General features: G+C 42.9%; 2 protein-coding genes and 1 long non-coding RNA gene across 5 annotated transcripts in view; 2 read left to right on the forward strand and 1 right to left on the reverse strand.

The window, feature by feature from the left end:
- ARFGEF2 (ADP ribosylation factor guanine nucleotide exchange factor 2) overlaps nucleotides 1-1,477 on the forward strand; it is a 45,438-nt gene extending 43,961 nt beyond the window's left edge. Inside the window, exon 39 of the mRNA XM_035122146.2 lies at nucleotides 1,074-1,477. Within this exon, the coding sequence (XP_034978037.2) occupies nucleotides 1,074-1,250 (177 nt within the window). The 3' untranslated portion in view covers nucleotides 1,251-1,477. The remainder of the gene's footprint in view (nucleotides 1-1,073) is intronic.
- Nucleotides 1,170-9,745, reverse strand: LOC132592457 (uncharacterized). Its single transcript, XR_009557956.1, has 3 exons — nucleotides 9,591-9,745; nucleotides 5,795-5,907; nucleotides 1,170-1,285 (listed from the first exon to the last, which is right to left on the reverse strand). It is a non-coding gene; the product is annotated as an uncharacterized LOC132592457 (long non-coding RNA).
- A 217-nt stretch (nucleotides 9,746-9,962) lies between these two features.
- Nucleotides 9,963-15,143, forward strand: part of CSE1L (chromosome segregation 1 like) — a 28,092-nt gene continuing 22,911 nt past the window's right edge. Inside the window, exons 1-3 of one of the 3 annotated variants that reach the window (XM_035123771.2) lie at nucleotides 9,963-10,034; nucleotides 12,309-12,404; nucleotides 14,103-14,245. In XM_035123771.2, coding sequence (XP_034979662.1) covers nucleotides 12,320-12,404; nucleotides 14,103-14,245 — 228 coding nt within the window. In that variant the 5' untranslated portion in view covers nucleotides 9,963-10,034; nucleotides 12,309-12,319. The other 2 variants (XM_035123770.2, XM_035123769.2) reach the window with 2 other exon arrangements.

The following is a 15,143-nucleotide window of genomic DNA, read 5'->3' on the forward strand; positions in this document are numbered from 1 at the left end:
ACAGATTTGCCACCCATGGTTTAGATCAGACATCCCCAAACTTCGCCCCTCCAGATGTTTTGGACTACAATTCCCATCTTCCCCAACCACTAGTCCTGTTAGCTAGGGATCATGGGAGTTGTAGGCCAAAACATCTGGAGGGCCGCAGTTTGGGGATGCCTGGTTTAGATAGACTTTCTCAATGTTACGTGCTTAGTGTGTTGCAGTCTAAAACTTGAAGATTTATTTGAAAACAATATTGCTACATGTTGCTACACATTGACATAGAATGGGAAAAGCAGGGTTTCCCAAATTTGGGTCTCCAGCTGCTTTTGGACTACAATTCCCATCATCCCTGACCAATGTTCTTGGTAGCTAAGGATAGCTTGGGAGTTGTAGTCCAAAAACAGCTAGAGACTCAAGTTTGGGAAACACTGCTCACTGGCCCACCTCTACAATAAATTGATCCCTGGGGGAATTCCTGGTTACTGGAGGGCCAGCCCTACCATTAGGCAGAGTGGAGATAGCCACCTCAGGCAGCTGATTTCTAAAGCTATGAAAGGGCAGCAGAATAGGTAAGTGTTTAGTATATACTATTTTAACTCCCAGGGAGCAGGGGAAAGTTGCTTATAGGATAACTTGACTGGCCTTAAGTTAAGACAAACCTTAACTTGAAGGGCAGTGGCATCTTCTGTTCTGACTCAGTCCAGAAAATTGCTTGGACTGGCTGTTCTGGTTGGGTAAGAAACTGAAGGAAAGGTTCATTGGTGGCCTCAAGAGGTATGCAGCTTCCAAACCTAGATGTTGCTTACCCCATAGTCCAGGCATCCTCAAACTCAGCTCTCCAGATGTTTTTGGACTACAATTCCCATCATCCCTAGTTAACAGGACCAGTGGTCAGAGATGATGGGAGTTGTAGTGCCAAAACATCTGGAGGGCCGAGTTTGGGAATGCCTGCCATAGTCTGACTGTGAGAACTTGGTTCCTTCTATTATTATTATTATTATTATTATTATTATTATTATTATTATTATTATTTATTAAGGAGTGCTGCTTTTTTAAACAATCTTACTCCTCCCTTTTTTTCTTCCAAGTTCAAAGCACATGCTTCAACATATTACCCCTACTTGTGTGAGATAATGCAGTTTGACCTTATCCCAGAGCTCCGAGCGGTACTGCGGAAGTTTTTCCTGCGCATAGGTGTAGCATTCAAAATCTGGATTCCTGAAGGACAGTTGCGGACGTCGGGGACCCACTCGCTTGCATGGTAGCTCCATTGCTGCTCTTTCCCAAAGCTTGAGTTGTGCTAAGTTCAAAGAATGGATGCAGAGAGAGGGAGATTGTACTCAAAGAAGATGAAACAACCACTGGAACAGATCAAAATAATAGCATTTCTAAAGGAAAACTCTCTCCATTTTTTTTCTAAATTCTGGCTTCCCTATAAGAATAGCTGTTGAGCATTTTGCAATTTAATGCAGTAAATGTCAAGTCATTCTTATCACAAAGCTTGTGTCTTCAAATCTGTTGTTTGCAATGGTTCCTTCTTAATGCCTTTCAGCTAATTGCCCATAATCTGTTGAAAATGATGAATGAATGGAAAATGAGATAATACCGAATATATTCATATAGGCCTGTGATGTTAGCAAATGTATTAATAAATATTCAAGAGAGGGTTTAAATTCATCCGAAAATCATGCTAGGACATCTGGTCTTCCCCCCCACCCCACCCCATTTGGGTGGATTCAACCTCTGTGTGAATACGGGGTCCTTTTTTGTTTTAATGATTTGGTGCTGTCTATTCTGTAAAGTCATAGCAAGATGGCAGTTGGGCGGTAGTATAACCAACAACCCAGCAAGAATCCAAAGAGATATTGATCTTCATCACCCTCCCTGCCAACTTACATGTTGCAGAATGTGTGTGGTAAATCATTCCCAGAATTGCGCCATATCGTGTTGGCCTGGACCTTCATTGTTTTTCATCATAAGTAAATTCCCTTGATACTAGATTTGTATCAAGAAAATAATTTGTAGTATATAGAATTGCAAAGGAAATACTACCCCCCCCCCAAATGTAGGAGAAAACACGAGCCTCTTAATCCCGTTACTAAATCTCTCATGCCTTGAATGCACCATGAAGCTTGAAATCTTTGAAAATTCTTCTGATTCTTGAGTAGTATGGAGGAAATGGCAAAATGAAACTTTTGAATTAATATCTGAATTGCACATTGAGTGAATTAAAATGTATAGCAGTTGGTCAAGCCCTTCCCCTTTTGAATAATATATAGATTAACACTTTGGTAGAAGCAGTCTATCTTTAATGTGCATTAAGATATTTCTATTTTTATTGCAGAATTGTGAGTTGCGGTTGTTTTTAATGGCTTGGTTAGTACTTTATTGTCAATAGTTGTATGAGGGCGAAGAGTCTGGTTCCTATTGGGACCACTTGATTTATTAATATAAGTGCACATGTACTTGTGATGAAATCCTGTTTGTTAGGGGGCAATAGGAAGCAAACTTGCAATTTTATCAGTGCGGTTCTATTGGCTCTACTGACTTTGGGTTGGCGGGGTGGAGTTGTTTTGTTTATTTGTAAGACCATGTCTTAGTATTCTTGGCCTAGTAGAGGAAATAGTTTTGTAAGGTATGGCAGGCTAGAACCTGTTTAGTTGTATTTCAACTCTCCTATATGAGTGTAAGATTTGTATAAGAGGGCAGGAAGGGAATTGTTTCCGTCCAAATGTGTATATATATTAAAAATGCAAGTGCAAGAGTATTATTAAGCATATTTTGTACTTTCCCATATCTGCAAATAAGAATGGTAAAAGTATTAACTTAATTAGGGGTGGGGTAATGGTAGTTGGTTGACTGCAATCCTAAGCAAGCGTTCCTGAAGTTCCATTGAAAATGATAACGAGTTGAAATGTAATTGGGGTTCAGTGTCTTCGGAACTTTTTGCGTTGTAAATTGAGTTTGGCTGTTTAGCTCAACCAAAGTTGTTGCGGTTTTTGGAGAACCAGAATTGATGGCTGGATTTGTTTTATTAAATACTGGTGCTCTCTTTCTCTATCTCAAGTTAATTTTGTTTTATATTTGTGTTTGGTCATTAATATATGTAAGAACAGTTTCTGACGTTTAATTTCTCTACCAAAGAATTTTTTGCATAAGAGCTGCAGCGTTTGTCTCATATGAAGTACATTGACAGAAATACGAGTAATTTATTATAAAAGATTGTGGTGGCATTTTGCCACGGTGAAAAAAAATAGTCTAACTTTCTTAAACTTAAAGAAATTTCAACTTTTAAGTTTGCATCATAAATATGTATTTCACCGTGTACCAAGTCATCTATTGTGCGTGTGATATATATATATATATATATATATATATATAAAATCTCCACATATTCTTTAATTGGACATATTCTTTAATTGAGCTGTTTATTTTTCCCACTGCTATGGTTCTGCTATTAATACAGTACATTGTATGAATGCAGCTTGGCCTCCACCCTGTTTTGTCAAGTGTTACCTGTTCAAAGTTGTAGCTGTTTGTCTTTTATTAAGGGAGCATGGCAACATTATAGCTGCTTCAGAATCTGAAAGAGAACTGCAATACCCTTGGGACTGTAATAGCTTCTTCCAGAACTTTGCAATGTAAAATAATATAAAGAAGCTTTATATGTGAGATCTTAGCTTATAGATAACATTCTGATCATACAACTTAGGACCTTTTAAAGATTACCGTGTGTGTGTGTGTGTGTGTGTGTGTGTGTGTGTGTGTAGAGAGAGAGAGACAGACAGAGACTCCATAATAGCCTTACTCCAGATTTTCCTGAAAGTGTGTGTGCACTAGATCTGTGGAGATTGATATAGTACATGTAATGTTTGGATGTGTTTTTGCAGTGGCTTTGGGCTTCAGTGTAGCTTTCCATTTTGTCAGCACCAAACTCCACAGACAACCGTAACAATGATAGGAATTTTCTCCAGCTGCTTTCACAGCAATTCATTTGAGTGCAGATCATGGAGCAGATTCTGCAGACTAAACACAGTGCCTCCTATAGACTTCCTTCGACCCACATGGAATTTGATTCAGCTGGTACAGGTCAGCAGCAGAATTCTGTGTCTTGGATCCAATGTAGGATTAGAGGTTTTTGTAAGCTCCTATGTACATATTTCTGCCCATCTGTTAACCATAACTTAGAGATCAGGAGCGACCCATGGACACATGCAGAACACAGGCTCCTTCCTCCCACTTCTAGTATGAATTCCTACCCTCTGTCCTTATCAGCATTAACCTTGGTTTAGCTTTACCACTATACCGCCTGCACTCGTGGTTAACAGTCATCAGGTTTCCTCTTAAACCAGAGGTTGCAGACCTGCTTCTCAAACACAGTTTTAAGATGTAAACCCTGGTTAGCATTAACCCTGGTTATTACAGATGCAGACACATTGTTAAACTATGAAATGGGAAATGCGGCAGAAGGAATAGGAACTGGAGAAGGGAGATAAGAACACACACAGCCTGCTCATATTCTCTTTAACACTGGCTGTCCAGCATTGTATCTACAGTAGCCCACAGAGCACTCTTACAATTGGAGACATTTAAACTGATGAAAATAAGTTATGCCACAGCAAAATGTGTAGAAACTGTCCGACAAGATGTACAAATCCACATGTAGTCAATATTTTGAAGAGGCACTCTACAATAAACAGGTGAGGAAAAAAGGTTAACATAGACAGACGTCCTGACGGTGACCTTAATTTTGCTGCTCTGAGGGTTGTCTTACGGAGTTTTTATTATTATTTTTGCACCCTTTTCTGAAAGTTTATTTATTTAAATTCTGAATCGGAGATAGAACAAAAGTCCAGTACAGCTCCAGTACAGTTAAAGGGTCTGTAGTATAAATTCAAACCGAGGCTCAAATGTCTTAAGCCTGCATATTTGCACACAAGCTGGTTTATTTTTTTGAGCAAAGTTGATGAAATAAAGTTTGCTTAAATCTTTGTGTGTTGCATTTTATAAGGATAGTTTGCTTACTACTAGCATAATCGTGTTTGAAGATAATGTAAGCCAGTGTAAAAATGGCCAGTGAAATTTGCCCCCAAAATTTATTTTAACATTTCATCAGATGATATGATCCTTGGCTTGAAATTCCTAAATGTCTTGACATTTTGTCCAGAATATCTCTTTGCAACTTTAAATAAAATATACTTTGTGCAAAATGTTTTACCTATATAAATGCCTAAAATTAGTTACAAGCTACTTTTTTTCTTAAGAGATCTTCTATTATGAAGTGCATTTAATATCATTAAGTTAATGAAAAGCATTCCTTGCCCGATGGATGTATACATTTTTGAGAGAATAGCAGAATAATTATATAATTATGAAAAGCTATGTAAAGTTTTTTACATAAAAATATTATGTATAATACTGTTGTATTCCATGCTTTAATCAGGTGGTAAATAAAAGTTTAAAAACGAACTTTCTTTTTCAAATGTAATGATTTCAAGCTTACATCAACTATTTGTATCCAGTTGGATGGGGTGATACTATAAAGGAAAACACAGGTATAACATGTTTGATGCCGTCTGGTCCACTTCCCCTTGTAAAATTTTGAGTGAATGAGACCCAGTCATTCCACAATAAACACCTTGCCTGGAACCAGCCAAAGTGTGTTCCAATACTGTCAGATCGATGGAACAGCTTGCTATGTGTCACCCAATCCAGCCAAGAATGATATGTTCATAGCAATGATTTCCATTCAAGGATCTTAGCTATGTATGGTGCCAGTGGTTGCAACACAAGGATCTACTGTACTTACCCAGCACTTTGCAGTGTGTCAGACTCCCCTAATGTCTGATAGTTGACAGTTGTGGCTGGGGCTGATGGGAGTTGGAGTTCAACAACATCTGGAAGACCCCACATTGGTTACACCTGTTGTAAAGGGATACCCCTGGTATAAACATTTACATAATTTTATTGTAAACTGTTTTGCCCATGGACAAAAGTGCACCAGTTCTACCATCTTTTTCCTTTTCAAGAGAAAAAGTTGCTGTGATTTTCAGAACCATCCAGTCCCCTGCTGCTGCTCTTCCAAGGAAGATTGCAACCTCTGCTGCTGTGGTGTGTGTGTGTGTGTGTGTGTGTGTGTGTGTGTGTGTGTGTGTATATACACACACACACACACACACACACACCACAGCAGCAGAGGTTGCAATCTTCCTTGGAAGAGCAGCAGCAGGGGACTGGATGGTTCTGAAATATATAGTATATAGTGAATAAATAAATAAAAACCAGGGCCAACAGTTGCATGCAACTTCACGTCATGTTCACCTGCCCTTTTTGTATGTATAAAATTTGTACCAACGTGCAGCAGGTAGCCGGAAGTGAAATATTTCAGTCCTGTTTTCAAAGTGTCTGCTGACTACAGCACTGCAAAGTGAGCATGTGATGCCTGCAGCATTGTTGAAGTTAAGCTGCACATGAGCAGTATCTGGTCAGAACCCTGGTTGCCCCATCCATATGAGGCACTCAGCTTTCCGAGAGAATGGAATATAAGCATAGTGAGTATTTTGCTTTGCTAGTACCCTGTAGCCACCCAGGGCCAGGATATGGTGTACAATTGTCCTAGTTCTGCAACTTTTATTGCAACTTTCTGAAAGCTTCATTGTAAAGAAAAGCCCAACGTGGTCTGGTGTTTTCCTGCAAGTGTATACTGCTAAGAATGCCTTAGTGGTAGATTTATTCTGCTTTATTAGTTATTCTGTGATGCTTCCCCAATACTACAATGTTACTGCTGTCCAGTTGGGTTCCAGGGCAACTAAAGTGGGACAAAAAAACCCCAACACATTTGCAGTATGAAGTTACATTATTTCAGCAGGAAGTTGCAGGATATGCAGGGACTAGAAACGAAGCAGTGTGACTACCCCAAAACCTCTGCTGGCACAAGTATTGAAAGTGGGATTGCATATAACTGCCGCAATAGCATTAATGAGCAGAAATCGTGTGCATTGAAAAGACTGAATGGAGGGGGTCCCTATGGCAAGGGTGGAAGGTGCTATACCAGTTACGCTCAGCAGCTGGCAGCAGTGATACATAGACACCAAAGCATTTCTAGCACAGATGGAAACAGGAGCTACCGTGTTTCCCCTTTTTTAAGACACCGTCTTATAACTTTTTTTCCTCAAAAAAACACACGGTGGCTTATTTTCAGGGGGTGTCTTTTTTTTTAAGTGCTGGTACAACTGGGTCCCACTGGCTCAGGACACTCGGTGCTCTCTTCCGCGCACATTATAAACACCACACTCTAGCCTACTGTGCTATCCAGGTTTTGCTGTCAACCAGGCTGGCAGCAGCTCTCCAGAATTTCAAACTTGGGGGTACCTGGGGGTTAAACCTGGGATCCTTCTGCTCCCCGGGCTCTCTCACGCCGGCCGAGGAATGAGGAGGGAGGCCGTGACCCGTCCCGCTCTGAGATGCTTGTGAGGGAAGCGCGAGGGGGACGAGGCTTGGGCCCATGCCCCTGGCGCGCGCGCGCGGCTGAATGACGAGCCGAAGCGGAACCTTTTCTCTGTGGGGGGGGGGGAGACGCGCGCGCGCGCAAACACACACACACACACACACACACACACACACACACTGAGAGAGAGACACGCACAGGGAGAGAAAGAAAGAGACGCGCGCGCACACACACACACACACACACACACAGAGACGCACGGGGGAGAGAGAGAAAGAGACGCGCACAAACACACACACAGAGAGAGACGGATGCACGGGGAGAGAAAGAAAGAGACGCGCACAAACACACACACAGAGAGAGACGGATGCACGGGGAGAGAAAGAAAGAGACGCGCACAAACACACACACAGAGAGAGACGGACGCACGGGGGAGAGAAAGAAAGAGACGCGCACAAACACACACACAGAGAGAGACGGATGCACGGGGAGAGAAAGAAAGAGACGCGCACAAACACACACACAGAGAGAGACGGATGCACGGGGAGAGAAAGAAAGAGACGCGCACAAACACACACACAGAGAGAGACGGATGCACGGGGAGAGAAAGAAAGAGACGCGCACAAACACACACACAGAGAGACGCACGGGGGGGGGGGAGAGAGAGACGCGCGCGCACACACACACACACACACACACACACACACACAGAGACGGACGCACAGGGAGAGAAAGAAAGAGACACGCGCACACACAGAGAGCGTGCGGCTGCAGCACACACAGAGAGCGTGCGGCTGCAGCGCTCACGAAGCAGCGCTGCACTTAGGGGAAGATGGCCAGGGAGGGGGGCTGCGGGGTCAAGGCAATGCGTGAAAGGGAGGGATGGCGAGGAAGAAGTGGGGAGTGAAGTGATCGGGGCTTTAACATGCCCGCACGCGCAAAAGGGAGGCTCGGAATATGGAGATCGGTTCTGGCTGCTTCTCTTAAAGTGCCGCAAGTAACGAGCCTCTCTCTCTTTCCTCCTGCCGCTCGTGCCCTTGGTGCTTCGTGCGGCGCTGCTTCACGCTTTGTCAGCGCTGCAGCCGCCACCGCTTCTGGGCACCCACCCGACCCCGCAGGCTTCCTCCTCCTGCCGCGGCCGGCATTGCAGGAGCTGGGTCCTGCTGGCTGGTGCTCCGTGCGGCACTGCTGCACGCTTTATTGGCACTAAAGCAGCCACCGCCGCTTCCGGGCACTGACCCGACCCGGCAGGCTTCCTCCTCCTGTCGCGGCCGGCATGCTGGGTCCTGCTAGCTGGTGCGGAAGTATGGCTTATTTTCGGGGTATGTCTTATAGCTCTCAAATGGTTAAAAACCCTGCCATGGCTTACTTTCTGACTACGTATTAAAAAAGGGGAAACACGGTAGATGTCATGGTTAATCGTGTGCGCTTCCAGGACAGCCTCCCACTTATCTCCTTTCCTCATCCACGTTCAAAAGCTCCTATTATGTGTGTGTCTGAAGCAGAGTTGTCAGCAACATACAGGGCGGGGCGGTTGAGAACATTTTTTTAAAAAAAATAATCTGGTCTGAAGTGACTTCAATGTAATCCATTACCATCTATTGCAGCCTAACAGGATTGTCCGCTCTGGAATCTGTCACGCAGATTCCCCACCTCCCGCGCCACACACACACACACGAACTTGTAAATCTGTCTGTGTTTGGCTACCCAGAGCTTAAAAACATGGCCTTTTTCACACATCCTTTCAAACACATGCAGTTGGAGATGATCCCTAACTTGGCAGAGAAATAAAAAAATTCCTTCAGTATTTTTTATTTTGCTTCGACTCAGACCAACACGGCTACCTACCTGTAATTGGCAGAGAAAGAAGACCTGAAATATAGGACAAAACTGTATCAATACAGGACGTCGCATTTTATACTGAAATGCGAGACAATCCTGTATTATACAGGGCAACCCTGGCCGAAGGGACACAAATAATAATAATAATAATAATAATAATAATAATAATAATAATAATAATAGTTTATTTGTACCCCGACCACCTGACGGGGTTTTATATATAAAAACATTTAAATGCTTCCCTATTCATGTACAGAGCAGGGGCAGAAGTTCAAAATGTGATGACGACATTATCATAAACCTTTACAAGGTGTACCCGTACGTCCCGATCTGCCTTCCACCCACTCCTGGGTTAGCCTGAGTGGACCGATGCGGATCAGCAGAAGCCAAAGGACGGCAACGGCGCCGTCATCCAGCTTCCGGGCGCACCGCCACCCTTCGGCTCTCACCCTCCTGGGCCAGGCTTGAGCCAAGCCGCGGTGCTTTGTGGGAAACCGCTGAGCAGGGCGAAGCCCATTGGCCCGCCCGGACTGGGCTGGCTCGTGTTCGGGATTGGCTGGGGCCTTTCGAGAAGGGGGGCGCTCATTGGTGCCCGGCGAGGGGGGGGGGAGGAGGCTGCTCGGGGTCCTGCGTAATTCGGTCACCACGTCGCCGCCGCGCCCTCTCGCCGAGGTTTGAATGTGAAGCGAGGCTAGAGCCGTAGGAGGAGTTGCTGTCGCCGCCGTCGTTGCTAGTCGTGCTGTCTCAAGGGGTCCGTCAGGTGAGGCCGGGCGCCTGAGCGGCGGGGGTCCGGAGACCTGAGTCGGGCAGCGGGGAGACGGCGGAGCCACGAAGGGAGGCGGCCGCGGTCCGCCTTATCCGGCCCTTGGGTGGCTCTCGGCTTGTGGGCCCAGCCGAGGGAGGGGGCGCATCTGAGCATGCTGCGTCTGCCTCGGCCCGCCCCTTCTGGTCTGCGCGCGCCCCCCGTTGGTCCTTGAGCCGAGCCCGTGACGAAAGCGCCCTGCTGATAGGCCTCCGCAGCTGCCACTCCGGTGGGCGAAATAACGAGGTGGTGTGATCCGAATATACTTTCCATCGCTGTCTCTCCCCCGCTCCGTTGCGATTTCCCCCTTCATCGTATTAAGGCCAAGCCTCTCTCCTCGCGGACTCAGCCCGGAGGCCACGGGACTGCCACATGCTGCGGAGGGGGCGGGATTTGTAGCTCCTGGTTCCCTGGGTGTAATGAGCGGGTGCCAAGCAAGGCTTGTGCTGCAATCCTGTGCGTCCTTTTCCTGGGCATGAGCCCCACTGAATAGAGCTGGGCTGACTTCAGAGTAAGCATGCATGTTAGTTACTGCGCTGGTGGCAGGTCTAGAAAGATGTGATGGGTCTCAGGCTTATGCGGAAATAGGGTGTTTCCTAACCAGACTTGCGGGTGTTCAGTGGCGAGGGAAAGCCACTCTGCACGTGTTCAGAGGTGATTCTTGGGTGCTTGCATGGAATGTTACATTTCAAAGGATTTCCGTGAACGTTTGTGGTAGTTTTGCATGGCATATTATTTCCGCATTGCAAATTAGAGGTTGAGAGAGAATAATGGCCACTTCATGAACTCACAGCAAAGGCAAGATTTGAAATTTGTAAAGCTTACTTTTGCCTTAAGTTTGGAAGCAATCTAGGTAATCAATGGTTACAGGTAGGTAGCCGTGTTGGTCTGGATCGAAGTAAAATAAAAAAATTCCTTCAGTAGCACCTTAAAGACCAACTAAGTTTTTATTTTGGTATGAGCTTTCGTGTGCATGCACACTTCTTCAGGTATCTGAAGAAGTGTGCATGCACACGAAAGCTCATACCAAAATAAAAACTTAGTTGGTCTTTAAGGTGCTACTGAAAGAATTTTTTTATTTTAGGTAATCAATGTAAATGGTATGAAATAGAATATGTTTATATCTCCCAGTATTATTTAGGTGATGTGCAGTAGCATTTTGTATCAGTGAAACTGAGTTAACAGCAGCTGGATCCTCCTTATACAACAATGGTTTCTTAAGCAGTGGGTGGACCTTCTCCAGGAAAATGTTTGTAATTGTCGCTGGAAGTTTTCATCTGTCATGATGGGTCTGGAGTGAAAACACACATCATAGCCTTCACAGTATCAAGCAGCCTGTGTGGAAACTAGGTCAAACTAAGCCATGCAACTGCAACAAGTGGATGCTTTTGACACTTCCTCTATAGGCAGTAACTAATTATGTCCCAGTTGGACAGTACCTTAGTAGCTTTTTCAGCAAAACGTAACTGTTACAGTGAGTGGAGTCTAACAGCCCCTGCACTATATGGAAGATTCTGTGTTTTTACCACTAGTGTTCAAGCTTGTCAGTAAACCATAAAGCACGATCCATGGAAGAGACGCTGGAGAGTCACCCTTGGTTGCCTGAATTATCGCCCTTGTGCCTCTAACAGACCATGTATTGAGTTAGCCATGTTCATCATTTCTTGCATTATCCATCAGATCCATGCATTCACACATGATGTGCCCTCCACTTTGCTCAACTGGTTATTCTTGGTCCCATGGTTCTCAGTGGATCAGTGATCAGTCTAGAATTCAGGAGGAGAGTTCAATATTCCAACTGGGGCTGTTAGTTCCAGAGTTTCAGAAGAGGAATGAGAGTATAATGACCCAGTTGTGCAGGAGAGGAAATTCTTGTTTCCAGAAGCCTCTCGGTGTTAAAATCACTTGTCAATAATTGTGTGTACATGTGTGCGAACGATCACTTTGGTTCCTGATTTTGTGTGATGGTCAAGTACTGTATGTTGTATGTAACTTATCTAAAACTAAAGAACTGCATGTGTGCACCTAGAAGTTTTCATACATGCCTGTAGGGGTTTTACTTCTTCTAGTGGTTGTTCCAAAGGGTTCCTTGACTTTCCAGAGAGATTTTTCAGAAGGCAAGGGAAACAAGTACAACAGGTGGCTCAAAAACAAGTAGCAATATACAGAAACTTTGCTTATGACTCTTGTTCTTGTTTCTGATTTTTATAGAAAATTTTGTTAAATTTTTAGGTTCTGCAGTTATGGAACTGAGTGATGCCAATTTGCAGACTTTGACAGAATACTTAAAGAAGACTCTTGATCCTGATCCTGCCATAAGGCGTCCTGGTAAACAGTTTAAAAATATGAAATTTGAGCCTGCATTGAATGGTGTCTAGTGATAGTTTGACCAAAAATATTAAAAGATCTGTTTAGCCATTTTCTGGGTGTTTCAGAATCAATGGTAATGGCGCAGAACATGGTTTTTCAAACTGTTGGAACAACATTCTTTAATGAAAAAGAAAACTGCTTGATTTCCCCCCCCCCTCAATATGTTGTTCTTATCTGAAGGAGCAGGCTGGCTGAAATCAGTATGTGTCAAAATGAGACCTCTTTACTTTCTGTTACTTTAAATGCAGATCATTTGTGTGGGTGGGATTGCTGACACCTGGAAACCTCATGTGACAGTTGGACATACGTTCTTTTAAAAAAGGTTAAAGGGTCAATCTGCATGCTTTTTGTATTGCATTCAGGTTACTGATTATTCATTGCAAGTTGGCTTTAATCTTGCTGCAATCAAAACTGCATGACGGATCAGTGAATACTTTCTGAGTCATTTTTAACTGTCCATGGTTCCATTCTGAAATCTGCCTTTGAGGTGATTGGGCATGATGCAAAGAGAGTAGGATGCATTGAAATCTGAAATCAGATTTGATGTTGAAGTGAACTGTTTAAGCACTTCACGTCCCTTTGGCTTCATTAGGCATGACTTACTTATCTTGATTATACCCACAGTCTTACTCGGGATAGTAAATGTGAATTCAGGGGGTCCTGCTTAGGCAAAGTAACTATGGAAATCTCAAGAAAAAACAAACTAATTTCAATAAGACTAGAGGAGGGGGAAATGTGTATTTTGCACATCTCTATTTATTAGCTGTTCAGATAAATTAAGTCTAAACCTCTGTTGGCTGTGTGGAACTTATTATGTGGTTCTTTGAATCCAAAACAGTTTATTAACACTGCAAAATATAAATAAGTAAATATATATAATATTGGTGTTCAACTGTTAAATTTTACAAAATGCATAATATTTCATTAAATTACTTCCCATCAGTTAAATTGGGTCTTCCAGTACTGATTCTTGCTGTGCACTCTGCATTTCTGGAAAACCTTCAAAATACTATATGAGCCAAAGTTTTTCAGTAAAATGAAGGGGAGAGGCTGAATATTTTTTGTCTCCTTGCTTTTCACAGTCATAACATTTAGGTTAAGATGACAGTCCAAACTGGGCTACTTTTTCAGAAATTGTGAAGATACAGAATTTAAGAGCAGCTTCCTGATCTGCTTCTAAAATGATTTGCAGTTGTCATATTGCAGCTGTTTAATAATGGTGGGGTTACAAGTACTGTCATAGAAATATTAGGCGACATCCAACTAAGTCATACTCTGCGTAGGTCAAGTAACAGTAATAGTATTGAACAAGCTGGTTGTGACTAAAGTAAATGGAGATGTTGAGAAAGATTGAGGGCACAAGGAGAAGGGGGCGACAGAGGATGAGATGGTTGGACAGTGTTCTTGAAGGGAGGCAGTGGAAGACAGGAGTGCCTGGCGTGCTCTGGTCCATGGGGTCACGAAGAGTCGGAAACGACTAAACAGCAACAACCCTAAGTGTGGCTTAGTAGGATACCATCCATTAATAGCCATTTCTTCACTGTATCATGCTAAATATCAGCTTGGTTTTGTATTAAATGGTGTTAAATGTTTGGAGTTAGACCGTGGAATAGCTAACCTTTTTTGCTAAATTCATGATATTTAAATGCTTTACAGCGGAAAAATTCCTTGAGTCGGTTGAAGGAAACCAGAATTACCCACTGCTACTTTTAACACTACTGGAGAAGTCCCAAGATAATGTCATCAAAGTGTGTGCCTCTGTCACATTCAAGAATTACATTAAAAGGAACTGGAGAATTGTAGGTATTTTGATTATTACAATTGTACTACGATAGTGTGTTTTCTTGTAAAGTAAGTGGTTATGAATAAAGTAATGGGAACACCTGTGAACTAAGATGTTGCAGGATGATTATAGACATCAGATTTGGTATTGTGGTATGCTACTGAGGGAAATAGTGGTTTTGTATCTGAAATTCCAGGTTAATAGTTTCCTTGGTTGCTTTGCTAGTTGCAAGGATCCACACATTTGGGCTTGCTTTACTAGCCAATCTTTTATTGGTGTCCTTCATTGTCTCCTCCCTTCCACAAGTTCTGTGGCACCTACAAATAACTTGAGAAAGGTATGGATGGTGGTGCTTGAACTTGGCTTTTGCAGAAAACTTTAGAAATGCCTTGTTGTTACTATCTTCTGCAAATGAGCTGTGGAAAGAAAAATCTCGCAATCAGGATTTTTGAGACAGTACAGTGCTCTTGATGAGAAATGGTTCTCACTGGTGAACAGTTGAATCAATTTATTATACTTCCTACCATGTTACCCTGTTCTGATTTGGTTACTTTCATTCGAATTGGTATTTTAATTTTTATAACTTTGAACTGTATCTGGTTCAGATCTTCCAACTATTGATACTAATTCATTGCAACAGGAAATTCGGACACTTAATCACAGCTAAATCAAATGGTCCACTTTGAGGTTAATATTTTAAGGATGTTCCAGAATCTGCTTTAAGGACTTGTACTCAGTGACTCTTCAGGTGATTTCTCATCTATGGGTTAAAAATGTTAAAAAATAACTTCATATAAATGGTTAAATCATAAATTTGGAAAACTATAATTTTACAGCTACAGTTATTGGCACAAAGTCAGGAATTGGGAAAGTAGCTCCTTTCTCATGGACCATTTGAACCTGTGAAGATGATA

The sequence above is a fragment of the Zootoca vivipara genome, chromosome 7, assembly GCF_963506605.1.
Source record: "Zootoca vivipara chromosome 7, rZooViv1.1, whole genome shotgun sequence".
NCBI classification, from domain to species: domain Eukaryota; kingdom Metazoa; phylum Chordata; class Lepidosauria; order Squamata; family Lacertidae; genus Zootoca; species Zootoca vivipara.